Below are 26,905 nucleotides of genomic sequence, written 5' to 3' on the forward strand. Positions count from 1 at the left end.
CGGCGGCGCGGGCGGATGGCGTCACGGTGAGAGGCGGTGGACGGATGACGTCAGCAGGCGGGGAGACGATGAGCGGGGAGTCCCGGCGGCTCACCCTCAATGATGACGTCATCGGGAGCCGTCGCGCAGTGGTGACGTCAGAGCCGGCATGGGGCCAGTCCATGGTGAGTCCCGCAGAGCGGCCGGGCCGGGCCCGGGGTGCTGACCTGCCGAGGAGAATGCCCGGGAGCCCCTGCCAGGGCCTGGGGGGGGCTCCGGGAGAGCTGGAGAGGGACTGGGGACAAGGATGGAGGGACAGGACACAGGGAATGTCTCCCACTGCCAGAGGGCAGGGATGGATGGGATATTGGGAATTAGGAATTGTTCCCTGGGAGGGTGGGCAGGCCCTGGCACAGGGTGCCCAGAGCAGCTGTGGCTGCCCCTGGATCCCTGGCAGTGCCCAGGCCAGGCTGGATGGGACAGTGGGAGGTGTCCCTGTCCATGGGAGGGGTGGAATGGGATGGGCTTTAAGGCCCCTTCCAACCCAAACCACTCTGGGATTCTGTGATTTTATTTTTTATTATTATGACTTAATTTATTATTCCGTGGGCACATGGTGTGGCAGCTGTTTGCAGCTCGGACAGCTCCCAGGCTGGCCCTTGCTCTGTCAGTCTGACCGTGGGGTCTCACGTGTGTGTCGCTGAGGCTCGAGGCTCTGCCAGCCCCCGCAGCTGAGGCAGCATTCCCAGGCACGCAGGAACCTTACACCAGGACTGGGGAACACCCAGGGCTGTGCTCACCCTGTGCTGCTGAGGGCACAGCAGTGTCCCTGCTTATTCTTGGGCTGGGACAGGGGATCACTCCCTCAGTGCTGCACAGAGAGCCTGGACTGCCTCTGCTGAATGCCAGCTGTCCATCCCTGTGCTGGCACGGTGCTCTGTCAGCCCCTGGGGCCAGTGCTGCTCAGCCAGGGCAGCCCCAGCCCTGCTCCCCTCCTGTCCCTTCCCTCGGGTGACTTGCCTGCTGTTGTGTCCTGCAGATGGCAGAACGGGGACTCCTGGTGCTCTTTGGCAGCCAGACTGGCACGGCTCAGGACGCGGCGGAGCGGGTGGGCAGGGAGGCGCGGCGGCGGCGCTTGCGGTGCCGCGTGGAGGCCCTGGACAGCTGTGACCTGGTGAGTGGGGGGCACGGGGCAGCCTGCTCTGCTCCAGCCCCCCGGGCACCTCCCGCAGGACCACAGAACTTGGCACAAGCTGAGCTGGAAGCAGCCCCTCAGGATAATCCAGTCAGCTCCTGGCGCTGCCCAGGACACCCCAGCAGTCCCACCCTGTCCCTGAGAGCGTTCTCCAAACACTCTTGGTGCTGGTTGCTCCAAGCCCTGTCCAACCTGGCCCTGGATACTTCCAGGGATCCAGGGGCACCCACAGTTTCTCTGGGTAACCTGTGCCAGAATCTCATCACCCTCACAGGGAAGAATTTCTTCCTAATATCTGACCTAAACCTGCCCTCCTTCAGCTTATGGACATTCCCCCTTGTCTTGTCTCTCCATCCCTTGTCCCCAGTCCCTCTCCATCTCTCCTGGAGCCCCTTTAGGCCTTGGAAGAAGCTCTGAGCTCTCCCTGGAGCCTTCTCTTCCCCAGGCTGAACACTCCCAGCTGTCCCAGCCTGGCTCCAGAGCAGTTTGGAGCTTGACCTGACTGTGCCATGTTTGTACCCACAGGCCAACCTCATCCATGAGCCCTTGGTGGTGTTTGTGTGTGCAACCACTGGCCAGGGAGACCCACCTGACAACATGAAGGTAGGACGTGCTCCTGTCCTGTTGCTTTCATCTGCCTGCTGCAGAGCTCTCTCTCCTGAAACAGCTCCAGCAGGGGTTGCTCTTGCTGGGGGAGCTTTGCAGCAGCATCAGTCACATCCCAGGAAACAGGAGCAGGGGCACTTCTGCAGAAAGCTGTGCTCCCCACTGCTGGCATGCAGATGGGGGTGGGCAGGGATGCAGGCACAGGCAGGCAGGGGGGTGCCTGGCAGCAGCAGGACTGGCTGCATGTGTCTGTCCCAGGTGTTCTGGCGGTTCCTGTTCCGGAAGAGCCTCCCTGCCAACTCCCTGTGCCAGCTGGACTACGCCGTGCTGGGCCTCGGGGACTCCTCCTACCCCAAGTAAGCAGCCCCTGGGCAGCTCTTCCTCACAGCTCTGACTGCAGTAGAGAGCAGAGTGGCTGGAGAGCTGGGGGAGTAAGGGGAGACAGAGTCTGATTCTGGAGCAGCAGCTCAAGCAAAATGTAACTCCCCCCAGCCTTAAAAATCCTTGCCCTACTGTGTCCCTCCTCACCCCCAGGAATTAGGCTTCTGCCCTTTTCTTTCCTCCCAGCCTCACCAAGGATGCTTTGCTGCAGTGGGTCAGACATCATATGTCAGTCTTTTATCACAGCTGTGGGCCAAGGCAACAGGAGACATCAAACAGAGGTGGCAGCCAGCCATGTTGGTCCCAGGTTTCGCCCAGAAGATTGTTCCTGTGTGCCTCAAAGAGCTCTAGTGGGAGGGATGGGTGTGCCTGAGCTCTGTGGGGCAGTGAGGTGCTGGGGGGAAGGAAATGTTCCCCTTGTCCCATCTTGGGGCTGAGCACAGCCTGTGAGGGCCAGCAAGTGGCACCTAGCTGGTTCTGTGAACTGGCACAGGCTGGGCAGGGCATGGGCCAGCTCACAGTACTGGCTGTGCCTGTGTGCTGCTCTGGTGGCCCTGGCAGTGTGTGCTGGTGCTGTGGCAGTGCCTGCTGTGCTGCTGGAACAGCCCTGCCCTGTGTTGTTCTCTACTCAGGTTTAACTTCATTGCAAAGAAGCTGCACAAACGGCTGCTCCAGCTCGGGGGCAACCCGCTGCTGCCCGTGGCCTTGGGAGATGACCAGCATGACCTGGGGTAAGAGCCCAGAGGAGGGGTGGCAGGGGGGCCCCGGGGTGCCCTGCAGCTCTGTCCTGGGGCTGGTGGCAGGGCTGGGGCTCCTCCTGCAGCTCTCTGGGAATGTGCTGATCTCTGCTCACTACCCTCCTGTGCCAGGACCTGGGCCACCTGCTTCTCCAGGGTGTCCTGTGACCCCCAGAACATGGCCATGACCCCTGTTCAGAGCAGGGCATGGCTCTGTCACACAGCCCTGTGCCTGCAGGCATTGCAGCAGCCTCAGCTGTGCTCGCCTGGCACGAGGCAAAGGCTGGGGATGGCTCAGGGACACAGTGACCCCAGGGACTCAGTGCTGCTCAGGGGCTGGAGATCCTGTCCAGGTGTCAATGGTTGGGCCCTGGAGAGTGACTGAATGTGTAGAGTTTGTGAGATATGTTTCTTCCCAGACCTGAAATTGGAAGGGAATGGTCTGGGGTGACTGGGAATGGTTGTTGGGCATGTGCAGGGGTAGCAGGGCTCACCCCTGAAGGGATGATGTAGCTGCAGCCTCAATTTCCCACTTGCAGGCCAGATGCAGTGGTTGACCCCTGGCTCATGGCTTTGTGGGACAAGATCCTTGCCTTGTATCCTCTCCCTCCTGGCTTTGAGATCATCAGTCCCGACGTGTGGTGAGTGCAGGGGGTGAGCAGGGACTGCTGGGGCTGGCTGGGGTGAAAGGCTCTGCTTCCTTGGCTGTTCTCCAGAGTGGAGATGTGCTCTGCTTGGAGCAGGAACACTCCCCACACAGCTTCTGGTGTCCCCAGTGTCCCTTGTGCTTTGGTCACAGGTGGCCCATCTCTCTCTGGATGGGTGTCCCCTTTTCCCCTGGGGGGTGTGACAGCTGCCCCAGCTGGGTTCTGCCTGTCCTGCTGTCCTGATGTGTCTCTGGCCCTGGCAGAGTGTGTGTGCCCAGCCAGCCTCCCCTTGCATGCTCTGGAGCCTTTGGGATCTCCTCTTGGTGATCTCCTTACACAGGCCAGCTCCAGGGGACGGGGATAATGGCTGGTGGTACAGTGGGACACTCCAGGCCTCTCCCTGTCTCTCATCTTGCAGAGGAGCTGTGGCATGGAGGTAACCCTGCTGCATTGCATTGCTCTCCTCCCCACAGCCTGCCCCCCAAATACACCCTGCACTACCTGCCTGAGGACTCCCCACACCCCGAGAGTGACCTGCTCCAGCCAGCAGCCCCCCAGGCTGCTCCCTGTGAGCTGCACCCCTTCGCTGCCCGCGTGGTGTTCAACCAGAGGGTCACGGCACCGTCCCACTTCCAGGATGTCCGGCTCCTCGAGTTTGACATCGCGGGCTCAGGGATCACGTGAGCATTTTCCTGATCCCCCCTAGCTCAGTCATGTGGGACCAGGTGTCCTGGAGCCTGCCCTCCTCTTCTGTCACCTTTCTTCACTGATGTCTGAGGCTGCAGTCTTGTGGTCATGGTCCCTGCTGCAAGTCCCCATCCATGGGGTGGGGTCCTGCCCATGGGCCAGCTTCCTTTGCCTGTCAGAGCAGTTGGTGGCACTTGGAATTTGCCTCCCCTGGAGTGGGTGCTGGTCGGGGTGCCGTGCTGTGCCTGTGGCTCTGCCCTGTGGCTGTGCTTGGCAGCTCCCCCTGCATCCCCAGGTTCAGTGCGGGGGATGTGGTGATGATCCAGCCCCAGAACTGCCCTGAAGATGTGCAGCAGTTCTGCCAGCTGCTGCGCCTGGAGCCACACAGACGCTTTGTGCTGGAGCCCACGGAGCCTGGTAGGTCCTGCCTGCTGCTCCTTCCCCGTCCTGCTGAGACAAGGCATCCCCTGAGCTCTGGCCCAGCCTGGAGCTCTGCTCTTCCTTTGCTGTAGACCTAGTTGGGAGTGCTGGATGGACACAGGACACCTGCCTGTCCTTCCCTCCAGTGCTGTGTGTGCATCCTATGCAGGGCCAGTGTGACTGGAGGAATCCAGCAGTGCCAGGCTCCACCTGAGCCCTGTGCCTTGGCAGCTCCAGCACAGACTGGGGAGGATCCTGCAGCCTCCTCAGCCCCAGGCCCAAACTGGGAATCTTGTGCTTCCTTGCGTGGGGGGTGCAGGTCTCCCCACTCTGCCTGTGCCCCAGGGACCTCCTGAGGTTCTCCTGCAGCCATAAACCAGCACAAGCAGCCAAAGGAGCCCCTTGGAGGCCCCCCAGAGCTCTTGGTGCCTGCATGGAACAGGGAGTGTTTTTCTCCTGGCTCCTGAGCGCCCATTCCTCCTCCAACTTCCCTGTGTCTGTCCATGCTCAAATTTTAGCCTGGCAGACAAATCCAAAAGAAATTCAGGCTGTTCCTCACACCCTTGGGAGAGACGTGGGAGACACGGACAGGCCTGACACGTGACACTGCTGGTTATTTCCTCTGCATTGTGTGCAGGCAGGGTGGGAGTCATGTGGATAAGGCATTATCCCAAAGCACCTGCCAGTGAGGGACGGCTGAACACCGCAGACTTCCTCTGTTGCAAACTTGTGGGCTTGAAAAGCAAACTGGGGAGAGCAGGGACTGGAGGCCCGCGGTGGGAGCAGGGATGGGTGGAGTTGGCTCCAGTAGCACGTGGGTGCTGCAGGCAGCAGGGCTGCCCTGCTCTGGGGACAGCAGGCGGGCAGTCCCCGCAGTCCCCTGAGCTGTCCCCGCTGCCTTGCCTTGCAGGCACATCCCTCCCTCCCCTCCTGCCTCAGCCCTGCACCATCCAGTACCTGGTGACACACTACCTGGACATCTCCTGTGTGCCACGGCGCTCCTTCTTCGAGCTCCTGGCATCCTTCTCCCCAAATGAGCTGGAGCGGGAGAAGCTGCAGGAGTTCAGCTCGGCACAGGGCCAGGAGGAGCTGTACAGCTACTGCAACCGGCCCCGCAGGACCACGCTGGAGGTGGGGCTGGAGCAGGGCAGAGCTGCCCCTCGGGGCTGTGCTGGGGCTGAAGGCACCCAGGACACGACCAGCCATGATTTCTTGGCTGAGGAGTTTTAATTCACTTCACCCACTTTCTGAAGTCTCCATGGATTTCCACTGGTGGTTAAGACAGCTCTAGATCCTTGTGGGCTCCCGGGTGGGCTCTGTGCTGCTCTGGGGGACACAGGGCAATGGGACAGGGTGGCTAGTGCTCAGAGGTGCCCCGTGTGGTGCCTTTGGTGGCACAGCTATGTGGGACAGCCTCTGGCACCCTGAGGGCAGGCAGGCTGCCTTCTGGGGTCAGCAGGCCTCACCCTCTTGGCTTTGCAGGTCCTGTGGGATTTCCCTCACACCACGTGTGCTATCCCAGCCGATTACCTGCTCGACCTCATCCCTCGCATCCGACCCCGTGCCTTCTCCATCGCCTCCTCCCTGATGGTAAGAGCTCAGCCCTTCTGGCTTCATTTCAGAGTCTGAACAGAGGGTCTGGCAGGGCCTGCACTGACTGTTGGTGCAGTTGTCCCCTCCACAGCCCGCCCAAATCCCCACTCTGCACTGAGCCTGCAACAGCCTGATGTGCTGCATGCAAACTTGAGGGCTAGGTCCGCCTTCAGATTAGGAGACTTGCTCTCCTGCAGCCCTGCAAGGGCCAGGACTGTCCCAGCACCCTCAGACGTCTGGTGTCGCTGTCCCTGGGAGCAGTGGGATGTGGTGCCACCGGAGTGTCCCGGGAGCTGGGCACGGGGGAGTGCTGCTCCCTGCTCCTGCCAGGAGGTGGCAGTGGGACCGGCCCGGCTGCCTGCAGACTCAGCCCGTGCATGGCTGCATTTGTCAGCCACGGGAGCCTCTTGGGCTGGACAGTCACCATCACTGTTGCCAGCTGTGCAGAGCATTCCTGTAGCAGTGGCTCTCCAGGAAAACCCCTTCCCCGCTGGAAAGGTTTTGAGCAAAGGTGTGCTCCATTGTAAGTGGCTGTGCCAGACTAGGATGGGTGTTGCAGGCAGCCTGGGAGGTGGGAGCTGGGCACAGGCTCTGTCCCTGGAGGAGGGAGGTGCCCTCTCCATGAGGAGCTGTGCAGGGTGTGTGCTCATGGCTCTGTGTGGCACAGGCCCATCCCGAGCGGATTCAGATCCTCGTGGCCGTGGTGCGGTACAAGACACGGCTCACCAAACCCCGCCGTGGGCTCTGCTCCACCTGGCTGGCTTCTCTCAACCCAGAGCAGGGTAAGTTGGACTTAGTGAGGATCCTGAGTGCTTCCCACAGCACCCAGTGTTCATCCCTTGGGCCTGTGATGGAGCTGTGTGGGTGCTGGCCTGTGCAGGAGCTGCCTGGCTGGAGCACCAGCTCCATGGGGAGCCACTGGCTTGGCAGGATGGTCCTGCTGTCCTTCCTCACTGCCCCATCCTCATCAGAGCACGGTGTGCCTCTCCAGCTTACCCTGACCTCCCAGGTTTCTCCCAGCTGCTTGACCCAACTCACTGTGGGCTGCTCCTGGTGTCCTGGAGCTGGTGGCACTCTGACTGCTGGCCACCTCCAGTCCCATAGGCACAGCTCTGGGAAGGCTGGTCCCTTCTTCCACAGAATCACAGAAGAAGCTGAATTGGAAGGGACCCATAAAGATCATCAAGTCACACCCCTGGCCCTGCACAGACACCCCAAATCCCACCCTGTGTATCCCTGAGAGCCTTGTCCAAATGCTCCTGGAGCTCTGGCAGCCCTGGGGCCTCTCTTATGTCCAGTCAGGCTGGGATCTCTGCTTGCCTCCACTGCTGTGTTCCCTGGCACAGGCTGTGTGAGGAGAGGCTGTCCTGCAGCCAGTGTGCTGGGGGAATCTTGTCTTGCTCTGGGCTTCACTCAGCTTCTTGCAGAGGCAGTGCTGAGACAGCTGAAGGGCTTTTCACACACACAGTGTGCCCTCAGGGCCAGGGGGTGATGGGCCAGGTCTGTCTGTGTCTTTGGAGCACCCTGGAACAGCTGGGTGCCCACTCACCCTCTGCAGGCAGGCACAGGGCGCTGGTGCTGGAGTGATGCTTGTCAGTCTCTCTGTTTCACAGGTGATGTCCGGGTGCCTCTGTGGGTGAAGAAAGGAGGAATGAAGTTCCCAGCTGACCCTGCCACGCCTGTGATCATGATTGGCCCTGGCACAGGGGTGGCACCCTTCCGAGCAGCGATACAGGAGCGGGTGGCACTGGGGTGTAGAGGTGAGGGATGGTCCTGGGAGGCACTCAGGGTGCCCCTTGCACAGACAGGTCTGTGTCAGCAGATGGAAGGATGGACTGGGGGCTCGTGAGGGTTCCACCAGGTCAGGCTTTGTTTGTTGAGCAGAAGCAGGCTGAGCTCTGGGGCAGGTGAGGCCCAGAGCCTGCTGTGTGCAGCCTGTGTGGTTATTCACAGGCCGTGCTGCAGGGCAGCTCCTTGGGTTGGGTCAGGCTCTGCAGAGGCTCTTTCTTGGCTCTCTGAGAGTGAGCATGGGTTACTGAGCTCAGCTGCTGCTGCAGCGTGTCCCATCCTCATTGCCTTGGCTCAGGGAACAGGCAGCCCTGGAGGACATCAGCAGACGAGGGCCTCTGGTTGCCACAGGTCACTTGACGTCCTGCTCACTTCATGCTCATGGCTCTGCAGGCCAGGGCTGTCAGGCAGGTGGCACCAGCAGTGCCCAGCACTGGTGCTCCCATAGCCTTGGAGGACATTTTCTGCCCTCCTTTTCCAGCAGAGGGGACCTCTGGTTGCCACAGGTCACTTGACTTCCTGCTCACTTCATGCTTGTGGCTCTGCAGGCCGGGGCTGTCAGGCAGGTGGCACCAGCAGTGCCCAGCACTGGTGCTCCCAGCACAGCCCTGGTGCTCTGCTCCTGCAGGGAACTGCCTCTTCTTCGGCTGCCGACACCAGTCCAAGGACTTCTACTGCCAGAAGGAGTGGGAAGAGCTGGTGGCAAAGGGCTTCCTGACACTCTTCACAGCCTTCTCCAGGGACCAGGTTAGTGCCCAGAAGAGGAGGGTGGGCACAAGACCATCTCAGGCAGCACTGATGGGACTCTGCCAGGGTGTCTGTCCCCTGTACCTGTTGGCACGATCTGCAAGGATCTGCTGAGGTGGCACAGCATGCACCTCCTTCCCCACACACCTCAGTGCTGGCTGAGATCCCCTCCTGCCCTGCAGAGACGTGTCTGGCTAAGTTGAGCTGGAAAGGTTGCTGGGACAAGGCTGGAGAGCAGCAGGACAGATAAGGCATTAACCAGCTTTGTTTGGCTGGACCACGTGAGTGATAAAAGGCTCCCAGGGTCTCTGAGGGTCACCAGGCAATAACTTCTTGGTTAAGTACCCCTCCTCATGGTGTCCCTCTGAGGCCTGGCTGAAGCTGAGGAGCTTGGCCTCTGTGCCAGCTCTCTCTGAGTCCCAGATATATGGAGAAAAGCTCCCCATGGGTATGAGCACACCCACAACTCAGCCCCTCAGTTTGCTTCCTGCTTTCCCAGGCAGTGTCTCTGGTGGGCAGCCCTCGTCCCCCCTTGGGGCTGCAGTGCTGCCAGAGAGGCTCCCTGAGCTGGGGATCTGTTTCACTGCCTTCCTCTGTCCCTTGATGGCACCGAGAGCTCAGCCTGGCTTTGGAACAGAGATGTGATAAAAAGGGAATGGCAATCTCACAGTAGCTCAGCTGCACCAGCCCCAGCCCTTTCTCCTGGCTGTGTGCATGTGTTGACATGAATTCAGTGTCTTTTATCCACTCACTTGTAAGGCAGGAGCTGGGTGCTTCTGTGAAGGCTTTCCAAGTCTGTGGTGAACAGGAGCACACTGCAGAGGGGTGTTGAATGATCAGTGAAGGGGCACCTGCTGCTCTCTGAATCTGGAGAGCAGCCAGAGCCACCTTCTGCTCTTGCTGAATGTGGAGGGATGGGACTTCCATTGGAGTGTCCCCTGTCTCCTGCTCCACAGGCCAAAGCTGTTTGTCACCAGAGCCCTCTGCCCCCAAGGCAGAGTGGGAGCACAGCCAGGTGGGATGAGCCACATTGGGCTCATTGTGCCTTTGGTTTCAGGGGATACCACAGCCTTTAACTCATCACAAAGTTTGTTGTCAAAGACCCAGGTGAGGGCTGGGATGCTCCATAGCTGAGCCAAGTTTTGCTCTTCTCTCTAAAGTCCCTTTGCAGGTGCCCCCTGTCCCAGCACATCCCCCCGCAGTGCAGACTGGTCCTGGTCGAGCGTGGATGCCCTGAGACATGGTGACCCCAGTTTGTCACTGGGGGCTCTCCTTTCTAGTCCTTGGATGATCCCCTCAGAGCCCAGAGGCAGGCGGGGCCTCTGGCAGCACTGAGCTTGTTACTGTTGATGAAGCTGGTGCTGCTGAGGGCACTGCCCATCAGAGCTGTGCCCAGGCCGAGCTGGCACTCCAGGGCTGTCAGCCAGTGGGACCCACAGTGTCCAGCTCCTGTGACAGCCTGCTCGAGCTGCTATGGGCTGTTCCCACACCCATCTCCAGCCTGCAGCACCTGAGCCTCAGCAAGAGCTGTGGTGCCTTTGGAGAGGGGGGCGTGGGGAGCAGGCTGTGCCCATGGCCCAGCTCACCACTGTGCAGTGGGGCGTGGGGGGACGCCCAGCACAGGGCTGGCCTTCATCACAGTGTCACCTTTGTCACGGGAGCCCTCTGGGCCAGCAGTGCGTTCAGACACGTTGGCAGTGGTGTTCTCTTGGGCAGGAGCCAGGGCTGTAGGCAGTTGCTTGGATTCTTGAAGTCTTGTGGATTAACCCTTTGGGAACTGTCCTTGACTGGGCTGTAGTGTGCCCAGAGCCAGTCCTCATCCAGTCCCTAAGCACAGTGGAGGGGCAGGGACTGGGACTGAGGCTGTCCCTCCAAGCTTTCTGCCCTTCCAAGGTGTTTCAGGTCTCCAGCAGTCAGGGGTGTAGGGAAGGGTCTCTGTCCTATAGCAGACTTGGCACAGAAGGGCCACAGAGCCTCCTCTGCCCAGGCTGGGAGAAGAGAGAAGAGGGCAGGAGAAAAGCCCTCACAGGGCCTCTCCAGGTCATGGCCCTGACCAGTGGACACCCAAAGGATTTGGGGGGCTGCTTGGGGCCCAGTGTTCCCCACTGAAGCTCCTGCTGCTGCACCCATTTCCCACCAGCCCATCCCAGTGCAGACATCAGCTGTGGGGTTCCTGTTCCACACTGGTCAATGATCCAACTGCTTCTCCCACTGTTTCAGGTCTCCAGCAGTCAGGGGTGCAGGGAAGGGTCTCTGTTCAGAGCAGACTTGGCACAGAAGGGCCACAGAGCCTCCTCTGCCCAGGCTGGGAGATGGGAGAAGAGGGCAGGAGAAAAGCCCTCACAGGGCCTCTCCAGGTCATGGCCCTGACCAGTGGACACCCAAAGGATTTGGGGGGCTGCTTGGGGCCCAGTGTTCCCCACTGAAGCTCCTGCTGCTGCACCCATTTCCCACCAGCCCATCCCAGTGCAGACATCAGCTGTGGGGTTCCTGTTCCACACTGGTCAATGATCCAACTGCTTCTCCCAGTGCCTCCAGTTCCAGGGGGCTGTGCTGCCCTGAGCTCCTGGAAACAGCCCCTGAGGACAGTCCTGAGAGCAGGAGCTGGGGCTGCTCCAGAGCTGGTGGGCTCAGTGCCTTTTCCCTGCAGGATGAGAAGGTTTATGTCCAGCACCGCATCCGGGAGAACGCGAAGCTGCTGTGGGAGCTGCTGAGCAGTGAGAATGTTCATATCTACCTGGCTGGGTGAGTGGAGGTCTCTGTGCAGGGCTTGGGGGAGCAGGGCTGCACATCTCTGCTTCTTCACCCACCTGGAGGAATTTCCTTGGCTCAATCCTCCTCTCTGTATGTCCTGCTCTGAGTGGGATGTTTGTCACCTCCCCCATGCTCGCCTTAGGAGGGGCACAGCTTAAACTGGTAAAGATTCTCCAGCCAATACCATCTGCCCAACCCTCTCCCTGCCCAGGCCTGGCCCACAGCACATCCACACACAGGAGAGGCCTGGCCCCTGCACAGCCCTCTCCTCCAGCAGTGCTTGATGAAACTGGAGAAAAGGATTCTGTGGCACTTGTGGCCTCTTTTGTGGGCAGGCTCCCCAGCAGTGCTGGGGCTCAGGAGCAGCTTTGGGAACCTTGGCACATTCTGTGGCTCTTTGCATCCCAAGCTGCCTCCTGGGGCAGGGACCAGCCCTGTTGCAGCACAGCCAGTCTCCTTGCACAGCACAGTCCCTCTCCAGGTGCTTGTCTGGGGCTGGTTGCACATCTGGAGCTGCTGGCCAGCAGGTGGGTCTGCCCTGTGAGGTCAGGCCGTTGGCAGCTCTGCTCTCAGCTCCGTGCCCGTGTCCTGGGCAGAGCCCTTGGCCTGCCTGCACTGCAGGGAGAGGCTGCTCTCCATGCCCAGGGGGAGGCTTGGGAAAGGCTCTGGGCTGCTGGAGCTGGGCAGAGCCCGCCCATGGCTCTTGTTGTGCCCCCTGTGACCTGGGCAGTGCAGGCCTGGGCCCGGCTGTCGCCATGGGCAGCGATTGCAGGAGGTGCTTTCCTGCCTGTCCTTCAGGAGAGCCAGAGCTGCCCAGGTGCCTCGCAGGCAGGACTGGCCTCACTGCATTCCTGGGAGAAGGAGACTGGTGTTTACTTCCCAGGCAGTGGAGGCCAGGCCACCCCACTCCATCCTTCACACTGCAGCACGGGGCTTCCTGAAGCCTCTCCCCAAACTGGGCATTCTTGCCCTTGGGTCTGGGGTTTGGAGCACTTGGGACTTGGGGTTGTGCCTCCACCCACAGCCCAAATGCTGAGACTATTGAGGTGTTGGGTCATGGCTTTATTCTCTCCTTCCATTCTCTTTCCTACTTTTTGGTGCTGATGGAGATCCCCAAAGGTGATCCATTTCTTGGAAAGAGCAGGGCTTGCACAGCTGTCCCCATGGCAGATTTTGTGTGGCCATGAGGATGGTATTTTGGACATCAGGATTGGTCTGAGACTCCTCTTGTTGGGGGCTTTGTCCCTGGCATGGGGTGTCCCTGAGCCCCCATCAGGCAGGTGGGATCCCAGAGCCTTGGGATTCCTGTACAAGTGACATTGTGCTGATTACAGAGGACACTGTTCCTCCTTTCCTGAACAGCCCAAACCCTGTAGAAAGGCTTCCAGGATCACCATGCCCCTCCCCAGCCCACAGACTGAACTGTCAGTGAGGTGCCAGGCAGGAAGGTGTAGGTGGGTGATCCTGTTTTCCCCCCAGATTCACAGTCTCAGCCAGACGGGGAGGAAGCTGGGGGAAGTGCATCCTGAGCTGTGTGACCCTGAGCAGCAGCCCTGGCCCATGGGACACTTGTGTCTGCCTTCCTTTCCTGGGCCAGGTGGGCTCTGGACAGCCAGGGCTGCATCTCCTCTATGATTGTTTCTAGCTTGTCTCACTCAGGGGCAAAAAGGTTGAAAATGTCTATTTCTTTGAAAAAAAAATAGCTATTTGACATGTTTTCCATCACAAAGCCCAGCTCCATTATCTCGTACTTGCATATCAGTGCCTGACTCAGAAACAATGCGACTCTTCCAAAAAAAGAAGACCTCCTTTCTGGGTATTTTGGGATGTTAATCAGCTTCAAACGCAAGTCAGAATTCTGCCTTGTTCTTGGGAAACAGCAAGGACGTTGCCAGATGCTCGTGCCAGTTGGAGCAGGCTGGGAGATTTTTTATTAGATGTTTTTTTTGTCGCACAGGCAGTTCATCAAATGAAATTCTCTCCAGGAAAAAAAAAGTCAGAATTTCTGATTTCCCATAAGAAATAATTGTGCTTGAAAGCACTGATTTCTCTTTGGGTATTTTCTACATAGGGGCTCGATGTTTTCTCCAGCATTTCTCTGAGGTTTGAACTGGCTTTGGTTCCAAATGTCACTATCAAACCAATCACTCTGCATTTCTTGAGAGCAGGCAGCAGCAGGACGGGAGCGGCTGCTCCTGCCCAGCTGAGGATCAGACATGTTTGACATTGAGTGATTCCAGAGATGAAAGGACAGGTTCCTGCCCTGCTGCTGATAAATTCCAACCCGTGCATGTTGCCTGTGTCTCTCTAATGAGGATGCTGGCAAATGCAGCTGTGTGGGGCTGGTGTTTGGGCTCCTGACCTGTGATGCTCCTTCCCTGGGGTCTGCGGCCCATGGCTGTGGCTTTGCCTTCACACGCCTGTGCTGAGGATCCCTGTGGGTAATGGCTCTGCTCTTGAGGGAGTGCTAGGAGCTGCCTCTCAGGCCTGTCATTTACCCTGTGCCAGGCAGCCCGTGGCAGTACAAGGCAGGTTCCCACTGTCCTGTGGTGGGCTTGGCTACAGGGACTGCTGATTCCCGATCCTGGAGCACTGGGGCTGCTGCTCTGCCCCCCGTGTTCCTCCTTGACCTCCATTGTGTCCTGCTCTCTCCCCAGGAATGCCAAGGAGATGCCAGCAGCAGTGGCAGAGGCCCTGCAGTCGGTGTTGCAGCTGGAGGGTGGCCTGTCCCCCTCGGAAGCAGAGGAGCATTTAAGAGCCCTGGAACGGTCCCAGCGCTTCCAGTCTGAAACCTGGTCATGAGCCTGGCTCCCTGCCTCCCCTCCCCAGACTGCCTGAATAAAGGAGCCAGCAAAGGGATCTGCCTCTGGCATCTTTCTTGGGCTGGGATTACCCCAGTCAGGGTAGGGGTGGATTTACCCAACCAGCCCCTCCCTGACAGCTGCAGGGCCATGGCAGTGAGGGGACCCCATCCCTTGGGGGCTTGGGCTCCCTGTGCCCACACCCCACCAGAGCAGGGGCCAGAGGTCTTCTGGGGGTTCTGCTGGTTGGCTTTGGTGTGGGACTGATCTGCCCACGTGCCCCAGCCCTGGGGGTCCCTGTGTGGGGCAGGTGGCACCCAAGGGTGTTGCTGGAGCAGTGGAAGTGGCAGTGGCCACTGTTTGTGGCAGGGCCAGAGGAAGGGAAGTATTGCATGGGAGTCTCTCCACCCCAGCATTACTCAGCAGCGCTTGCTGCAGGAGGAGGCTGCCTGGACAGACCTGTTCCCCTTGGTTCCAGGGGCCAAGGCCAGCAGGGACAGGCACAGGAGGAAGCCTCGACGCCTCTGTCTCTGCTGACACTTCATCAGCCTGAGCCTGCTGAGGTCTGAGCTCCAAGTTCCTGCTGAGTTATCTCTTTCCCTGAGTGCCTGCTCAGCTGCGTCTCTCCTCCACCCCATCCTGGGAGCTGCTTCCAGCCCTTTCCCTGCAGCCTCGAGGCTGTGCACCCTCCTGGCCCTGCCCATGCCCCAGTGGGACCAGTGCCAGCACCTTCCTCCCCCAGTTCAGGGAAGTGGGTGCCACTGCGTAAATAGCAATTAGGACCAGGGCATGAATCAGCAGGGACATTCCCTGGGAGCAGGCTGGGACAGGAAGGGACAGCTGTGCCACACCATGCCTGTGACCCAGCCACCCTCCCATGGCCGAGTCATGGGGTCCTGCAGGGGCAAGCAGTGCCTGGGGCATTGCTCAGCTGTGGTACCACAGTGAGGGGGAACAGGGTCGTTTGGGGACTCCCCACCCCACTGCTTTGCTCTGAGCAGCTCTTGCACTTACAGGCCCTGGCTGGGCTGTGTCCCCATGTGCCAGGGACAGAGCCACTGCAGCGCTGCTGCCTGGCAGTCATCACCCTGCTGCCACCATCCCCTCATCCGGGGCACTGTCCCAGTGGGAAACCTGGAAGGAAACTTCCAGGCCCTGCAAGCTGCTTGTGGAACATAACAAGGAGAGGTGGCCCTGCACAGGGAGGGACCAGCGTGGGGGACAGGGAGTTGGACTGGGGCAGCACAGGGCCTGTTCTGGGAACTGTCCTGGGGCAGTGCAGGGTCCATGATGGGGTTGTGCTGGGGCTGTGCTGGGCAGTGCAGGGTCTGTGCTGGGGCTGTGCTGGGGCAGTGCTGGGGGAATGCTGGGGCTGTCCTGGGGCAGTGCTGGGGCTGTCCTGGGGTCTGAGCCAGGGGACTGCACTGGTGGAGCACAGGGCCATGTTGGGAGGCTGCACTGGAGGAGCACAGGGCCATGCTGCCGTGCCCCAGGGACAGTGGTGTGGGCAGCACTGGCCACAGAGGCGACTCCACTTGTGCTGGGCAAGGAGAAGAGGCGGCCGTGGGCCCAGCTCCTCCCCAGCCCCGGCAGGAGCTGATTGGCGCAGGCATGGCTGCCTGCCCCGGGCTCCCTGCATTTGAGCCGCTTCCAGAAGCTGACAAACCAGACTGGTTACAGCCAGGCTCGGCCCCAGCCCTGCCTGGCCCAGCTGCCTGCGCGGGTGCCCGCCACGCCTGCACCCTCCTGGCACGGCGGGCAGCGCCCAGCTCGGTGCCCTCTCCTCCGGACCGTGGCGGGTCAGTACTGCGTTGGTGCTGGGGAGGAGGAAGAGGAGGAAGAGGAAAAGGCTGCTGGGTGCTCACGGTGCTGCCCCTCCTGGGGTGGCCTCGGTGGGGGTGATGGGGCTGCACCCGGCGTTAGAGGCTCCTGACCCTCTGGCCTGGGAGGGCTCCCCAAAGCGCCCCGGAGGGATGTTGGGACTCTGTGCGGACGCTGCTGCCTTCAAACCCTTCGGGCAGCCGTGCTGAAGGAGTCTCCTGCCCTGGAGCAGCACCCACGTCCCGCAGCCAGCCCCGAGGGGAGCCGGCGGGCGGGGGGCGAGCGGGGCGGCTGCTCTGGCCCCCCTGATGGAGCCGGCGGCGGGCGAGGAGGCAGAACCTGGGCCGCCGGCGGTGCAGGCAGCCCCTGGGGAAGGCTGTGCCGGGCAGCGGGACGAGAGCGAGACCGTGGGGTCGGGGGACCCCGGGGAGCCGTCCCAACACTGTGGAGAGGCATCTGCTGCTGCCTGGAGATGCTGGGAGCTGCCACCGACGGAGGATGCAAGGGAGCCGCTCCTGCCCGGGCATGAGCAGCCGCCTGCCCACGGTGCCTCCCTGCCCGCGGGGCAGGACCCTCCCGCTGCCGACACCGGCCCCGTCCTGCCCCGCGGGAAGAGCCCGTGGCCCAGCTCCGAAAGTGTCTACAGCTCCATCCTGAGCCTCTTCGGCGAGGCAGAGAAGGCATCGGGCGATGGCGCGGCGGTGGCAGCGGAGCCGTGCCCCGCGCTGGCGGGCAGCGAGGACGAGTGCCCCATCTGCACGGAGCCCTACGACGAGCAGCGGCACAAGGCGGCCGTGCTGAACTGCAGCCACGGGCTGTGCCGCGCCTGCCTGCGGGCCATCATGGACACGGCCACGGGCGCCGAGCTGGGCCGCGTGCGCTGCCCCATCTGCCGCCAGAAGACGCCCATGCTGGAGTGGGAGATCTGCAAGCTGCAGGAGGAGCTGCTCCTGCTGCACGCCCAGCCCGGCTCCCCCGGAGCCCTGGCCACCTCCCGGCCCCCTGCGCTGCCGCCCCGGCGCCCGGGCCTGGCGGGCGCCCTCGAGCATCGCTTCCAGGTGCGCTTCCACACCAGCCGCATGTTCGGGTGCCTGCCCTGCGTGCGGTACCCGCCCTGCCTGATCCGCGCCCTGGCGCGGCTGGAGCGGCGCTGCCGCTGCTGCTACCTCCTGCTGCTGGCGCTGCTGCTGGCGGCAGAGATGCTCAGCCTGCTCCTCATCTTCCTCCCCATCGTCCTGATGGTGATTCTCTTCCTCATCCTCGACAAATAGCGCTGGCTTTGTGCCCTCAGGCCGAGCGTGCGTGGGGAGGGAGCCCAGCTCCGGCTCTGCCCGCGGCCGTGGTGCCAGCTGGGAGCGGGCCGGTGACCCTGGTGCCTGCGACACCTGGCACTGCCCGTGAGCCCCGGGCGGGTGAGGCAGCGGAGGAGCAGGAGCAGGCAGCAGGGGAGGCCACCCTGGAGCTGGCAGTACCTGCCCCGCGGCGCAGGTGACATCGCTGCCGCAGCCAGGGGCGGATGGATGTGCCCTTCCTGCAATGGGCACATCCCTGCCTGGGGGCTGCGGGCCAGAGGGGCTCTGCGGGCAGAGCAGGGCTGTGCCACGGGCTGTGCCACCTGCACCCCGGACAAACGGGCTGGGATCCCCCAGCATGGACTGAAAATACAACCTGTGTTTGTACCACAGCTGTGTCAGCTGAGTTCAATGCCTGGTCTCAGCGTGTCCCCTTGGGGCCCAGCAGTGACACAAGGAAGGAATGGGCACAGCCAGTGCACCCACCTGCAAGGGGTACGTGTTTCACCGTGGCACCTCCCAGCCCCTGCCCAGCCGTGCCAGCCGGTGCCCGGACTGTGCCCTTCGGGGAGATAAGTGAGCAAACACGGCTCTCCCTGCTGTACACAGGGGGAGCCTGTGGTGAGTGGCACTGGGGCTGTGCCCACATGGAACATGGAGCAGGTGTGTCCCAGGGCTGAGCAGGATCTGGGCTCTGCCAGCCTCACGTGGGGGCCACGCGCCAGCCAGGTGATGTCTGGGTCACAGTGTGGCTGCTCTGCACCCTTGTTCCTCGCCAAGGGGACAGGCATTGGGATCTGCCCAGGCTTTCAGCCACCTTTGGGCTGGTGGTGGGTGGAAGGCAGCTGTCAGACCCTCGAGGTCCTCCCAGGATTCCATTTCAGGGGTGCTGACAGCCACCTCCGCAGGCTGGAATGTGCAGCAGTCTGTTTGTCACTGCTGGCCTCCTCTGGGTTGTCCTGCCAAGGCTGTGCTGACCCCTTGCCAATTCCCCCCTCCCTGTGCTGTCCCCCCTCTCTGTCCCCCTCAGCCCAGCCCTGCCTGGGGGCTGGTGACACTGCTGTGCCCTGTCCTGCCTGGCTGTGCAACCATCCCCATGTCCTGGCTTTGCTCTTCTCCCCCAGAAACACCCTGTGGGCCCCTCCCCAGGGCTGTGGCTATGGGAGACAGGGTGCCAAGCCCCCCACCCCATTCCCCTTCCTCCTGCCCAGAAGCTGGGGGGCTGTGAGCAGGCAGCAAGCACTGCTGTGCCCACACAGCCCCACAGAGAACCCTGTCCTTGTGTCCGGGAGGGCAGAGCTTGGGGCTGTGAGCTTTACAGGGCACTGATGCCACTCAGCATCAGCGCTGCCGTGGGCTGCTCTGGCAAGGTGCTGAGGCACAGGGAGGAGCAGGGCACCCCAAAACAGGTCAGGTCAGCAGGCCGAAGCAGGTGGGTTCCCCCAGCCCTGGTGGCACCAAGGAATATTTATTTATACCAAGTGGAGCAGCTCCATCAGGAGAAGTGCCAGTTCAGCCAGGCTGGGGCATTTTTGGCTCCATGGAGCCTGTGGGGAGGGGGAGCTCAGACACCCAGGGGGCCTTGTGGGAGCCTTGTGCCCCTGCCCTACATTGCGTGGGGGTGTTGGGGTGAACCAGGCCAGAGCTGCCCCCACGGGACACCCCCAGCACTCCCGTGCTCCCTGAGCCAGCTGCTGGCACCTCTGGGTGCTGAAAGCTGAAGGGCACCTCCATCCCCCCGAGGAGGGGGTCCCTGGGGGCTGTGGTGTGGGGATGGACCCTGTGGGCCATCTGGAGCCTGGCTGCAGTGTCCACTCCCAGAGCTGGGTTATATTTAGCCACCTGAGATAATGGTGAGCAGGGCAGGGGCTGACAGAGCTGAGCCAGGGCTGATGCAGGCTCCTGGTGCAGGCACAGCTTCCAGCACAGCCCCCAAACCCACCCAGCCTTCCCAGCTGCAGCCCTGTCCCCTCTCCCCAGCCCATGACACCCCATTGCACCACCCCAAATGCCTCATTGCATCCCCCAGCTGGCACCTGCTGGCACCAGGGGAGGTGGTGTCCCCAGAACAGTGACTTGGCTGTCCCCATCCTTGCACAGACCTGCCCATTCCCTCCTGCAGCCTGGCGTGTCCCACCTGGAGGTATCTCCATCCCAATTGCACCCCAGCAGCAGCACCTTCCCTTCTTCTCTCAGCCCCCCACTCTGGCGACATGTCCCCACCCCGTGTCCCTTGGGAGTGAGACCAGAGGGCCAGCAGCCACAGGGCCAGCACGGGGAGGGCACACGGAGCTGGGCAGTGAGCAGGAGCCGTGCCTGCAGCCAGCCCTGTCTTGGACTTGACCCCAAGAAAGCTCCCGAGCCCAGCAGTCCCTCCCCAGCCGCGGGGCCAGCCCTGCCCGGGGGACCTGTCACAGTCACCTCCCATCATGCTGGCACTTGGAAAGGAGCTTCCACTCGGCTGAAACAGCCTTTGGGGGTGTGACCGCCCTGGGCTGCGTGTCCCCAGGAGGGCACAGCCCTGGTGCTGCAGACGGGAGGTGATCTCCCCACGGCCCAGCACAGCCTCCTTTGCATCCCTGGGGAGCTGTCCTGCTGTGCCACCTCTGGGGCAGGGTGGGGGTGGTGGGGCCACCAGCTGGGGACGGCCGGGCACTGCCCAGCGCTGCCACCGTCCTGCAGGAGCAGAGCAGCCCCAGCCCCAGCCCGAGAGGCCGGGCTGCAGGAGCTGCTTTTCACAGAACCACAGAACGCACTGGGTTGGAAAGAACCCATCAGGATCGCCCAGCCCAACTCCTGGCCATGCACTGACACCCCAGCGATCCCACCCTGGGCCTGAGAGAGCTGTCCAAATGCTTCTTAACTCTGGGGAGAATGACTGGCAAACACCACACCCCAAACCCATGCTGAAGGCTGAGCCCAAACCAGCTTGAACTTGGCACTTCCCACCTAAAATGAGGGCATTTGGGAAAAGGATCATCCCCAGGAGCATTTTAACTCCCCGTGGTCCCTCTCCTATCATGAGCCAAACTGGACACTGGGAGAGCCCAGAGCTTCATCCCAGCCTGGGACAGATGTTGCAACAATGAGGAGATTTTAGAACCAGCTGGCCTGGGAACATCTGGGAGCATCTCTGCTCTCATGTGACCAAACCTTCTGTAGCAATGTCCTGGCCATGCTTAAGCAGTTTGTAGGACTTGGAGATCTTTAAAAACTTAGCATGGAGGCACAAAGCTCAGAATGGCCATGGGAGCATTTCAGGGGAAGTGAAAGATTTTTAATTCACCTGCATCTGTGACACAAGGGCTGGCACCACCCCATGTGCCTGTCCTCTGCAGCAGACCTGGCCCCTCTTCCAGCAAGTGCTTATTCGAGGTTAATAGGGCAGGAGAAATGGGTTCTCGCCCAGTACTTGCTCCTGAAAGGCCCTATTTCTTCCTTAATTGCAACTCAAAATCAAATTAGCAGTTTTAAATTTACTCTGTGCCCAAGAGGTGCCACGAGGGTAGGGGAGAACATATTGTACCCTTTGTCCTTATGTAATAAAAAGGGTAAATTCCTACTGAGGGCAGAATTGCTGCCGCCTCTGCTCTGGCTGGCCTGCAGCTTTGGTGTCTTTGGGGACAGAGATGCTCAACCTGGATTTAATATGAGCTTTTGGGGTGTTGGAGTCCTTTTTCCTGGATTTGGCATGAGCCTTTGGGCTGATGGAGATGCACATCCTGGATCTGGGGCTGCCCCAACTGCCCCAAGCAGCTGCATGGTTTGGCTTAGTGAGGGGCTGCTGTGGCCACCAGGAGACCCCCACACTGTGCCAAGGCTGCACAAAAGGATGGAGGAGTGTGGGTGCAGGGTGGGGAGGTTTGTAAGGACAGGGAGACAGGACGCAGCTGCAGCATCCTGGGGATGAGGGTGGCACTGGCTGCGCTGTTGGTGCTGTAATTCAGCAGCCATGGACTGGGAGTTGGTTCTGTTCTCCAGGCACAGAAACCCCTCTGGGATGGGAACCAGCACACCAGGAAAAACGGTCTGCAGCCACGCTTGCACCCTCCTGGGTGTGCTGCTGCTTTGGAAGAGACCCAAAGCCGAGGGCAGAGACAGTTACTGTTCCTAGAGGAGGGAAATCCAGATGCTCCACCTTGGCCCAGAGCCGAGGGCAGAGACAGTTACTGTTCCTAAAGGAGGGAAATCTGGGGGCTGGCACTGGCAATGGGCACAACACCAGCCAGTGTGTACAGCTTGCCCTGGGGAGCTGCCTTGTCCTGGGATCATCATCCCAGCTTCTTCTGCTGCAGATTCCTGGCTCTCCCAGCTGTGGTGCTCCCATCCCAATGGCCCCGGGGTCCATTGGGGCAGGCAGTGGGTGCCATGGGCTGGTGATGCCAGGTGTGTGCCAGCCCCAGGGCAGCTCCTGCATGCTGTGGGAATAGTGCAGAGAGGGGCCATGGGTGCAGCTGCCTCACCAGAGCAGGGCAAGGGGAGCCCAGCACTGCCCATGTCCCTCCCCAGCAGGTGCCACCAAATGGCACATCCTCCCCCCAGTATCCCACGTCACCTGGGGAGAGAGGGGACATCCAGCAGTGTTTGAGGGCTCTTGCTGTGGCTGGGGACCCCTTGCCAAGCTGGGCAGGGTCCCCCAAGGTGCCCAGCCACGTGCAGAGGCTGGGCAGGGAGGGGACACAACTCCATCAGAGCTGAAAGCCAGGTTGGAGGAGGAGGTGCCAGCCCAGGGGAAAGCTGTAACCCGGGTATGGCCCCCCAGCCTGCCCCGCAGATGGAGCAGGGCCAGGACACTGCCCGGTGTGCCACCCCACTCCTGCCCGCAGTGACACGGCCCCGGACTCCAGCTCAGCCTTCGTTCCAATATAATCTTTATTGGGGAGACTGATGGGGTCAGAACAAGGCCGGGTATAAAACATGACCATGGTCACAACCAGCAGCGGGAGGCATTGGCAGAGCAACACAGACACGGAACCGGCGCCGTTCCGCACCGGAGCGAGAACGGTCCTGGGGCACGGCCCGCTCCCTCGGGACAGGCCAGGGCAGCGACTGGCCCCTCTCCCTGCATGGGTGCTGGGCTTTGGCCCGTGCCAGGGGCTGCTGTTTCCTCCAGGATGTACGTTCTGGGACCGCTCAGGCTCACCCAGCACCGTGGCACTGGGCAGCTTGTGCCCCTGATGCCGTGGCCATGCTGGGTTGTGGTGCTCAGCCCCATGGGAGCACACAAAATTATGGCTTTTTCTTTATTTTGTTTTTGTTTTTTAGCTTTTTTTGGCAGCAAACTTACCCCTCCAGGTGCTCTGGAGAAAGCAAGACTGTGCACAGGGGGCTGCTGCCCTGCCAGCCCCTCCACACAGGAGTCAGAGCAGAGGTGCTGCTCTGGGGAAGGGACTGTGGGCAGGAGCCAGACCTCAGTCCCCCTACCCAGTCAAATCTCCTTGCTGGAGTCAGCAATCTGGGGTACTGGACCCCGTGCCACTCTCCTGAGCCATCCCATGGGGCATCAGTGTGGGTCCCGGGCGGAGGGGCAGAGAATGGGCACAGCTCAATGCCTTTGTGAACATGTAGTGGCCTGGGATGGGGTGGCCGGGGATGGATGGGGAAAAACAAGAATCCTCCAAAACGAGGACAAAGTGGAGCTTTCCTCAAGGGCCTGCGGAGGACACGGGCCGCATGTCTGCTGGCATCCGAGGGGCCGGCGTGGCAGCTTGGTGTGGCTACTGAGACTCGGGCGCATGGCGGCGTGGCCACTGAGATGAAAGCTTTGGCAAATAACTTACAGAGAGGGGGTGGAGGGGGCAGGTGGGGACCTGTCCTCGCTTCCTGTGCTGGGAGGGTGGCCCGGTGTGGCACCATGCATCTCCAGGGCTCCTTGTGCTGCTGCTGCCGGCCGTGGGGCGGTGGGGACGGCGTCGCTCCGGCCAGAACCCAGCGTCCGCTCTCGGGAGAGCCGGGGGGAGAGGAGGGAGAGGCGCCCGGGAAGGAGCACGGTGAGATGCTCGAGGCACCACAGGAGTGCCCGCCGCAGGACCAGGGGAGCCGCAGCCCTGGATGCGCTGGTAGATGTGCTCCCCGTGCCAGCGTCCCTCTCCCCGGGCACCGCCGGTGAGGAGGGGGCTGCTGCCGGGCCCCAGCACCCCCAGTGCCCCCCGCGAGTGCCGGCAAGGATCCCAGTCCCACATCCGTGGCCGTGGTGGGTATCGGAGCATTCCCGGCGGTGCCCCCGGCGGGGAGCGGGCAGGGGGCTCGGGCCGCGCTGTCCCGCCCGCCGTGCCCCGCTGCGGGGCTCACATGATGGTGCAGGAGGACAGCGGGTTCCGGATGTGGCAGGTGCAGGCGGCCCCGCAGTACTGGCGGAAGGTCTGGTAGCAGCTGCGGTCGGTGTCGCTGCTCCACTGCACGGGGTTGGCGGCCAGGGCCTCGGCCGGCAGTCTGTTCAGGATACTGGTGTTGACGGCCAGCGCCGCCAGCCCGTAGTCGGTGAAGAGGACGGTCTCCCGTTTGCAGGTGGGGCAGGAGATGAACTTGTACTTGGGGCAGGACTCGTAGAGGATCTGCAGGCACTCCTCGCACACCGAGTGCAGGCAGGAGAGGATGCGGGGCCGCTTGTTGGTGAAGTTGTACATGTGGCCGCAGGTGGGGCACTCCAGGGGCTCGCAGGGCGTCGAGGGGTGCAGCACGTACTGGTTGACGATCACCTCGTCCGACGGCGGCTGCCGGTGGTAGCAGACCTCCGAGCTGCCCTTGCGCTGGCCCTGGAAGCCGCGCTCGCGCCGCGGCAGCGGGGGAGTCCGGGGCAGCGGCAGCGGCCCGGGGGTGCCATCCAAGGCGGGGATGTCCCCGCACGCCTGGTTGACGATGATCTCGGACTCGGAGGGCCACGCGCGCTTGGCCACGAGCGGCGGCTCGCGGCGCGGGGCGGGCGCGTAGCGCGGCTGCGACGCCTGCAGCTCCGAGAACTTCTCCGGGTGGATGATTTTCATCGCCTCCATTTTAATGATGACCTGTTGCCCTTTCAGACACGACATGAGTATCGTTTTCACATTACTGTCCACTGCTCTGGGGTCTCCGAGGGACGCCTGCATGAGGCTAAAACATGCTGGCAGCCCGCTGAGCTTTCAATCTCGCTCTGGCCGCGGAGCAGGAGCACAGGGAGCAGCAGCTGGTGCGGGAGAGCATCCTGGGGAGACGGGCCAGCGCCAGAGGACCCCTCGCCCCTCTTCTGCAGCCAGCCCCGAGAGTGGCAGGCGCGAGGCTGGGGCAGGCAGGGGAAAGCAGGGCTCACAGTGGCATCCTGCCTGCTTCGAGATGCTCTTGGGCGGGTGATCAAAGCGCCGGCTCCCCGCAGCCTCGCCGGGATGTTAACGTGACATTGGCAGTCGCTCAGCAGCCCTGCTCTTCGCCTTCGCTGCCACTTCCCACAGCGGATCAGCTGCAGCCGGGAATAGCAATTTGGGGATGGTGGCACCGGGCACTGCCCAGGGCAGGTGAGTCCAGGGAGGATCTTGCAGAACTGAAGGCAGCTCTCACTTCGCCCCAGGCCGGCCTCTGTTCCTGTTTACATGCAGTGGGATCCTCGTGGCGCTGAAGAATGTGTTTGCAAATTCCTTTGCTCTGACTTCCCGGCTCTCCCACTTGCAGTCACCGGCAGCTCCCACAGGGCAGGGGCTCAGGGTACATCCCGTGCCAGAGGGCAGCTCACCTTGGCTGCGGCCAGGACACCACACACCTTGTCCCCTCGGTCCCTGGTCCCCCTGTTCCCAGCTCAGCTTCGTGCTTTCTGGAAATGAAAAGTGAGAGTGGGTTGGATCCAAGGCTCTTCATGGATCTGGCGGCTGCCAGCGCTCCCTCGGGATGCGTGCCCGCCTGCATCCCGGTAATTTAGCAATCGTGCCCTGCGGGTCCTGTCCATCCGCCCGTGCTTGGGCTGCGGAAGTGGGAGCAGGCAGGTATTTCCCCAAGGCATCCCCTCGGCGGCCCCGAGCGCGGGGTCCCGGGACCCCCTTCAGCCTGAGGGTGGGAGGGCAGGTCCCCCAGAGCCCCGCTGGGCTGCAGGGCCCCTCCCGAAGGGGCTCCTCCACCGACCTGCCTCTGCTCAGGGTTTTCTCTCACGTTTAGCCCCTCCTCTGCTCAGTGGATCTATTTTTACCTCCATCGCTTGCTCCTGATCTGTCCCTGCTATTATCCCTCCCTCCAGCTTCCTCTCCCCCCCTTCCCAGCTCCCTGCCCTTGTCCCGGGGCTGATGGAGAGGACAGGCCACCTTTGCGGGCAGGAGATGGGGGGCAGGCAGCCAGCCCGAGGCCATTTTCTCCCTCAGCAGCCCCTGCGCCAGCCCGGCTCTCCTCCGAGAAGGGCGAAGGCGCTCTCCTCCATCACGCTGCAAATCCTGTTAGAGGGATGCCTGCTCCGGCCGGGCGCTGCCATGCCTGGCGGAGGGGGCCCGAGGGGGCCATCTGGTTGCAGCAGCAGCAGCTTTGGGGACGAAGCGAGGCCCCGGGGTCCAGCCCCGGGTGCCTGAGGGCCGGGAGGCTGGGCTGGATCTGTGCCCAGCCCCAGCAGGGATGTCCCGGGGGCCATGCCCTGGTAGCACTGGGGTCCCGCGAGCATCCTGCCCTGCAGAGGGAGGCCTCGCCCCTTTCATTCCCCCTCACGGGCCCACATCCTGCACCCCACATCCTGCACCCCGCGTCCCACAAGCAGCATACATCCCCCTCCTCCCGCAGGCAGCAGCAGCCCCGGGGGCTCTGCCTGCAGCTCTCACACGGACACTCACCCGCAGCGCCCACCAGCACCGTGATTCGGGTGGTCAGCAGTGCCACGCACTGTCACCGCGTTCCCACGCTCGTTCTGTCACACCCCTTCACGCACAGCCCTGGCGCAGCACCCCGCACCCCCACCGCCCCTGGGGCGACACAGCCCCCCTCCATCCCCGTCACTCCGGGGGTGACACAGCCCCCGCCGTACCCCGCACTGCCATCACTCCGGGGGTGACACAGCCCTCCCCAGCAGCCTCCCCGCCCCAACCTCCCACCGCAGTCCCCAGCCCCACACGTCCCTGCCCCACGCTCGCAGCCCCGCGGAGCACACGCCTGTGCACACAACGCCCGCGGGGTGACTCCCCCGCCCCTGCCGCCGTTACCTGCGCTGGCCCCGGGCAGGGGTCCCGGTGCAGCCCCCGCTCCGTGCCCGGCGCGGCTCCGCAGGCCCGAGCGGCGGAGGTTATCTGAAAGGCAGAGAGGGATGCGGCGCTGCCCCGGCCAGGCGCGGCTCCCCGGGGATGCTGGCGGCTCCGAGGCGCGGCTCCACGGGGATGGTGCTGGCCGGCCGCCCCGGCGGAGGTTATCTGAAAGGCAGAGAGGGATGCGGCGCTGCCCCGGCCAGGCGCGGCTCCCCGGGGATGCTGGCGGCTCCGAGGCGCGGCTCCACGGGGATGGTCCTGGCCGGCCGCCCCCGGCC

General features: G+C 62.3%; 2 protein-coding genes across 2 annotated transcripts in view; one reads left to right on the forward strand and one right to left on the reverse strand.

Moving 5' to 3' along the window:
* The first annotated feature begins 65 nt into the window (after positions 1-65).
* NDOR1 (NADPH dependent diflavin oxidoreductase 1) lies at positions 66-14,393 on the forward strand. The gene is made up of 15 exons (XM_039719865.1): positions 66-164; positions 1,019-1,153; positions 1,700-1,777; positions 2,039-2,136; positions 2,794-2,892; positions 3,438-3,539; positions 4,019-4,225; positions 4,528-4,649; positions 5,563-5,783; positions 6,135-6,242; positions 6,913-7,027; positions 7,859-8,005; positions 8,662-8,780; positions 11,431-11,525; positions 14,192-14,393. The coding sequence occupies exons 1-15, from the start codon at positions 69-71 to the stop codon at positions 14,334-14,336; spliced, it is 1,887 nt and encodes a 628-aa protein (XP_039575799.1). The 5' UTR covers positions 66-68; the 3' UTR covers positions 14,337-14,393.
* A 7,909-nt stretch (positions 14,394-22,302) lies between these two features.
* The window catches only part of RNF208 (ring finger protein 208), a 6,554-nt gene continuing 1,951 nt past the window's right edge, over positions 22,303-26,905 (reverse strand). The window contains exons 2-3 of the mRNA XM_039720209.1: positions 26,589-26,672; positions 22,303-25,228 (exon numbers count right to left, since the gene is read on the reverse strand). Coding sequence (XP_039576143.1) covers positions 23,736-24,533 — 798 coding nt within the window. The 5' untranslated portion in view covers positions 24,534-25,228; positions 26,589-26,672 and the 3' untranslated portion in view covers positions 22,303-23,735. The remainder of the gene's footprint in view (positions 25,229-26,588; positions 26,673-26,905) is intronic.

This window comes from Passer montanus, unplaced genomic scaffold (assembly GCF_014805655.1).
Source record: "Passer montanus isolate IOZ18808 unplaced genomic scaffold, ASM1480565v1 scaffold43, whole genome shotgun sequence".
Lineage (NCBI taxonomy): Eukaryota > Metazoa > Chordata > Aves > Passeriformes > Passeridae > Passer > Passer montanus.

Excerpts from the sequence above, each read along its gene's own strand:
- NDOR1 (XM_039719865.1), top strand. The coding sequence starts at position 69 with ATGAGCGGGGAGTCCCGGCGGCTCACCCTCAATGATGACGTCATCGGG. Across the intron at positions 3,540-4,018 it reads ATCATCAGTCCCGACGTGTG|CCTGCCCCCCAAATACACCC; the intron begins GTGAGTGCAGGG and ends TCCTCCCCACAG. Across the intron at positions 6,243-6,912 it reads CCATCGCCTCCTCCCTGATG|GCCCATCCCGAGCGGATTCA; the intron begins GTAAGAGCTCAG and ends TGTGTGGCACAG.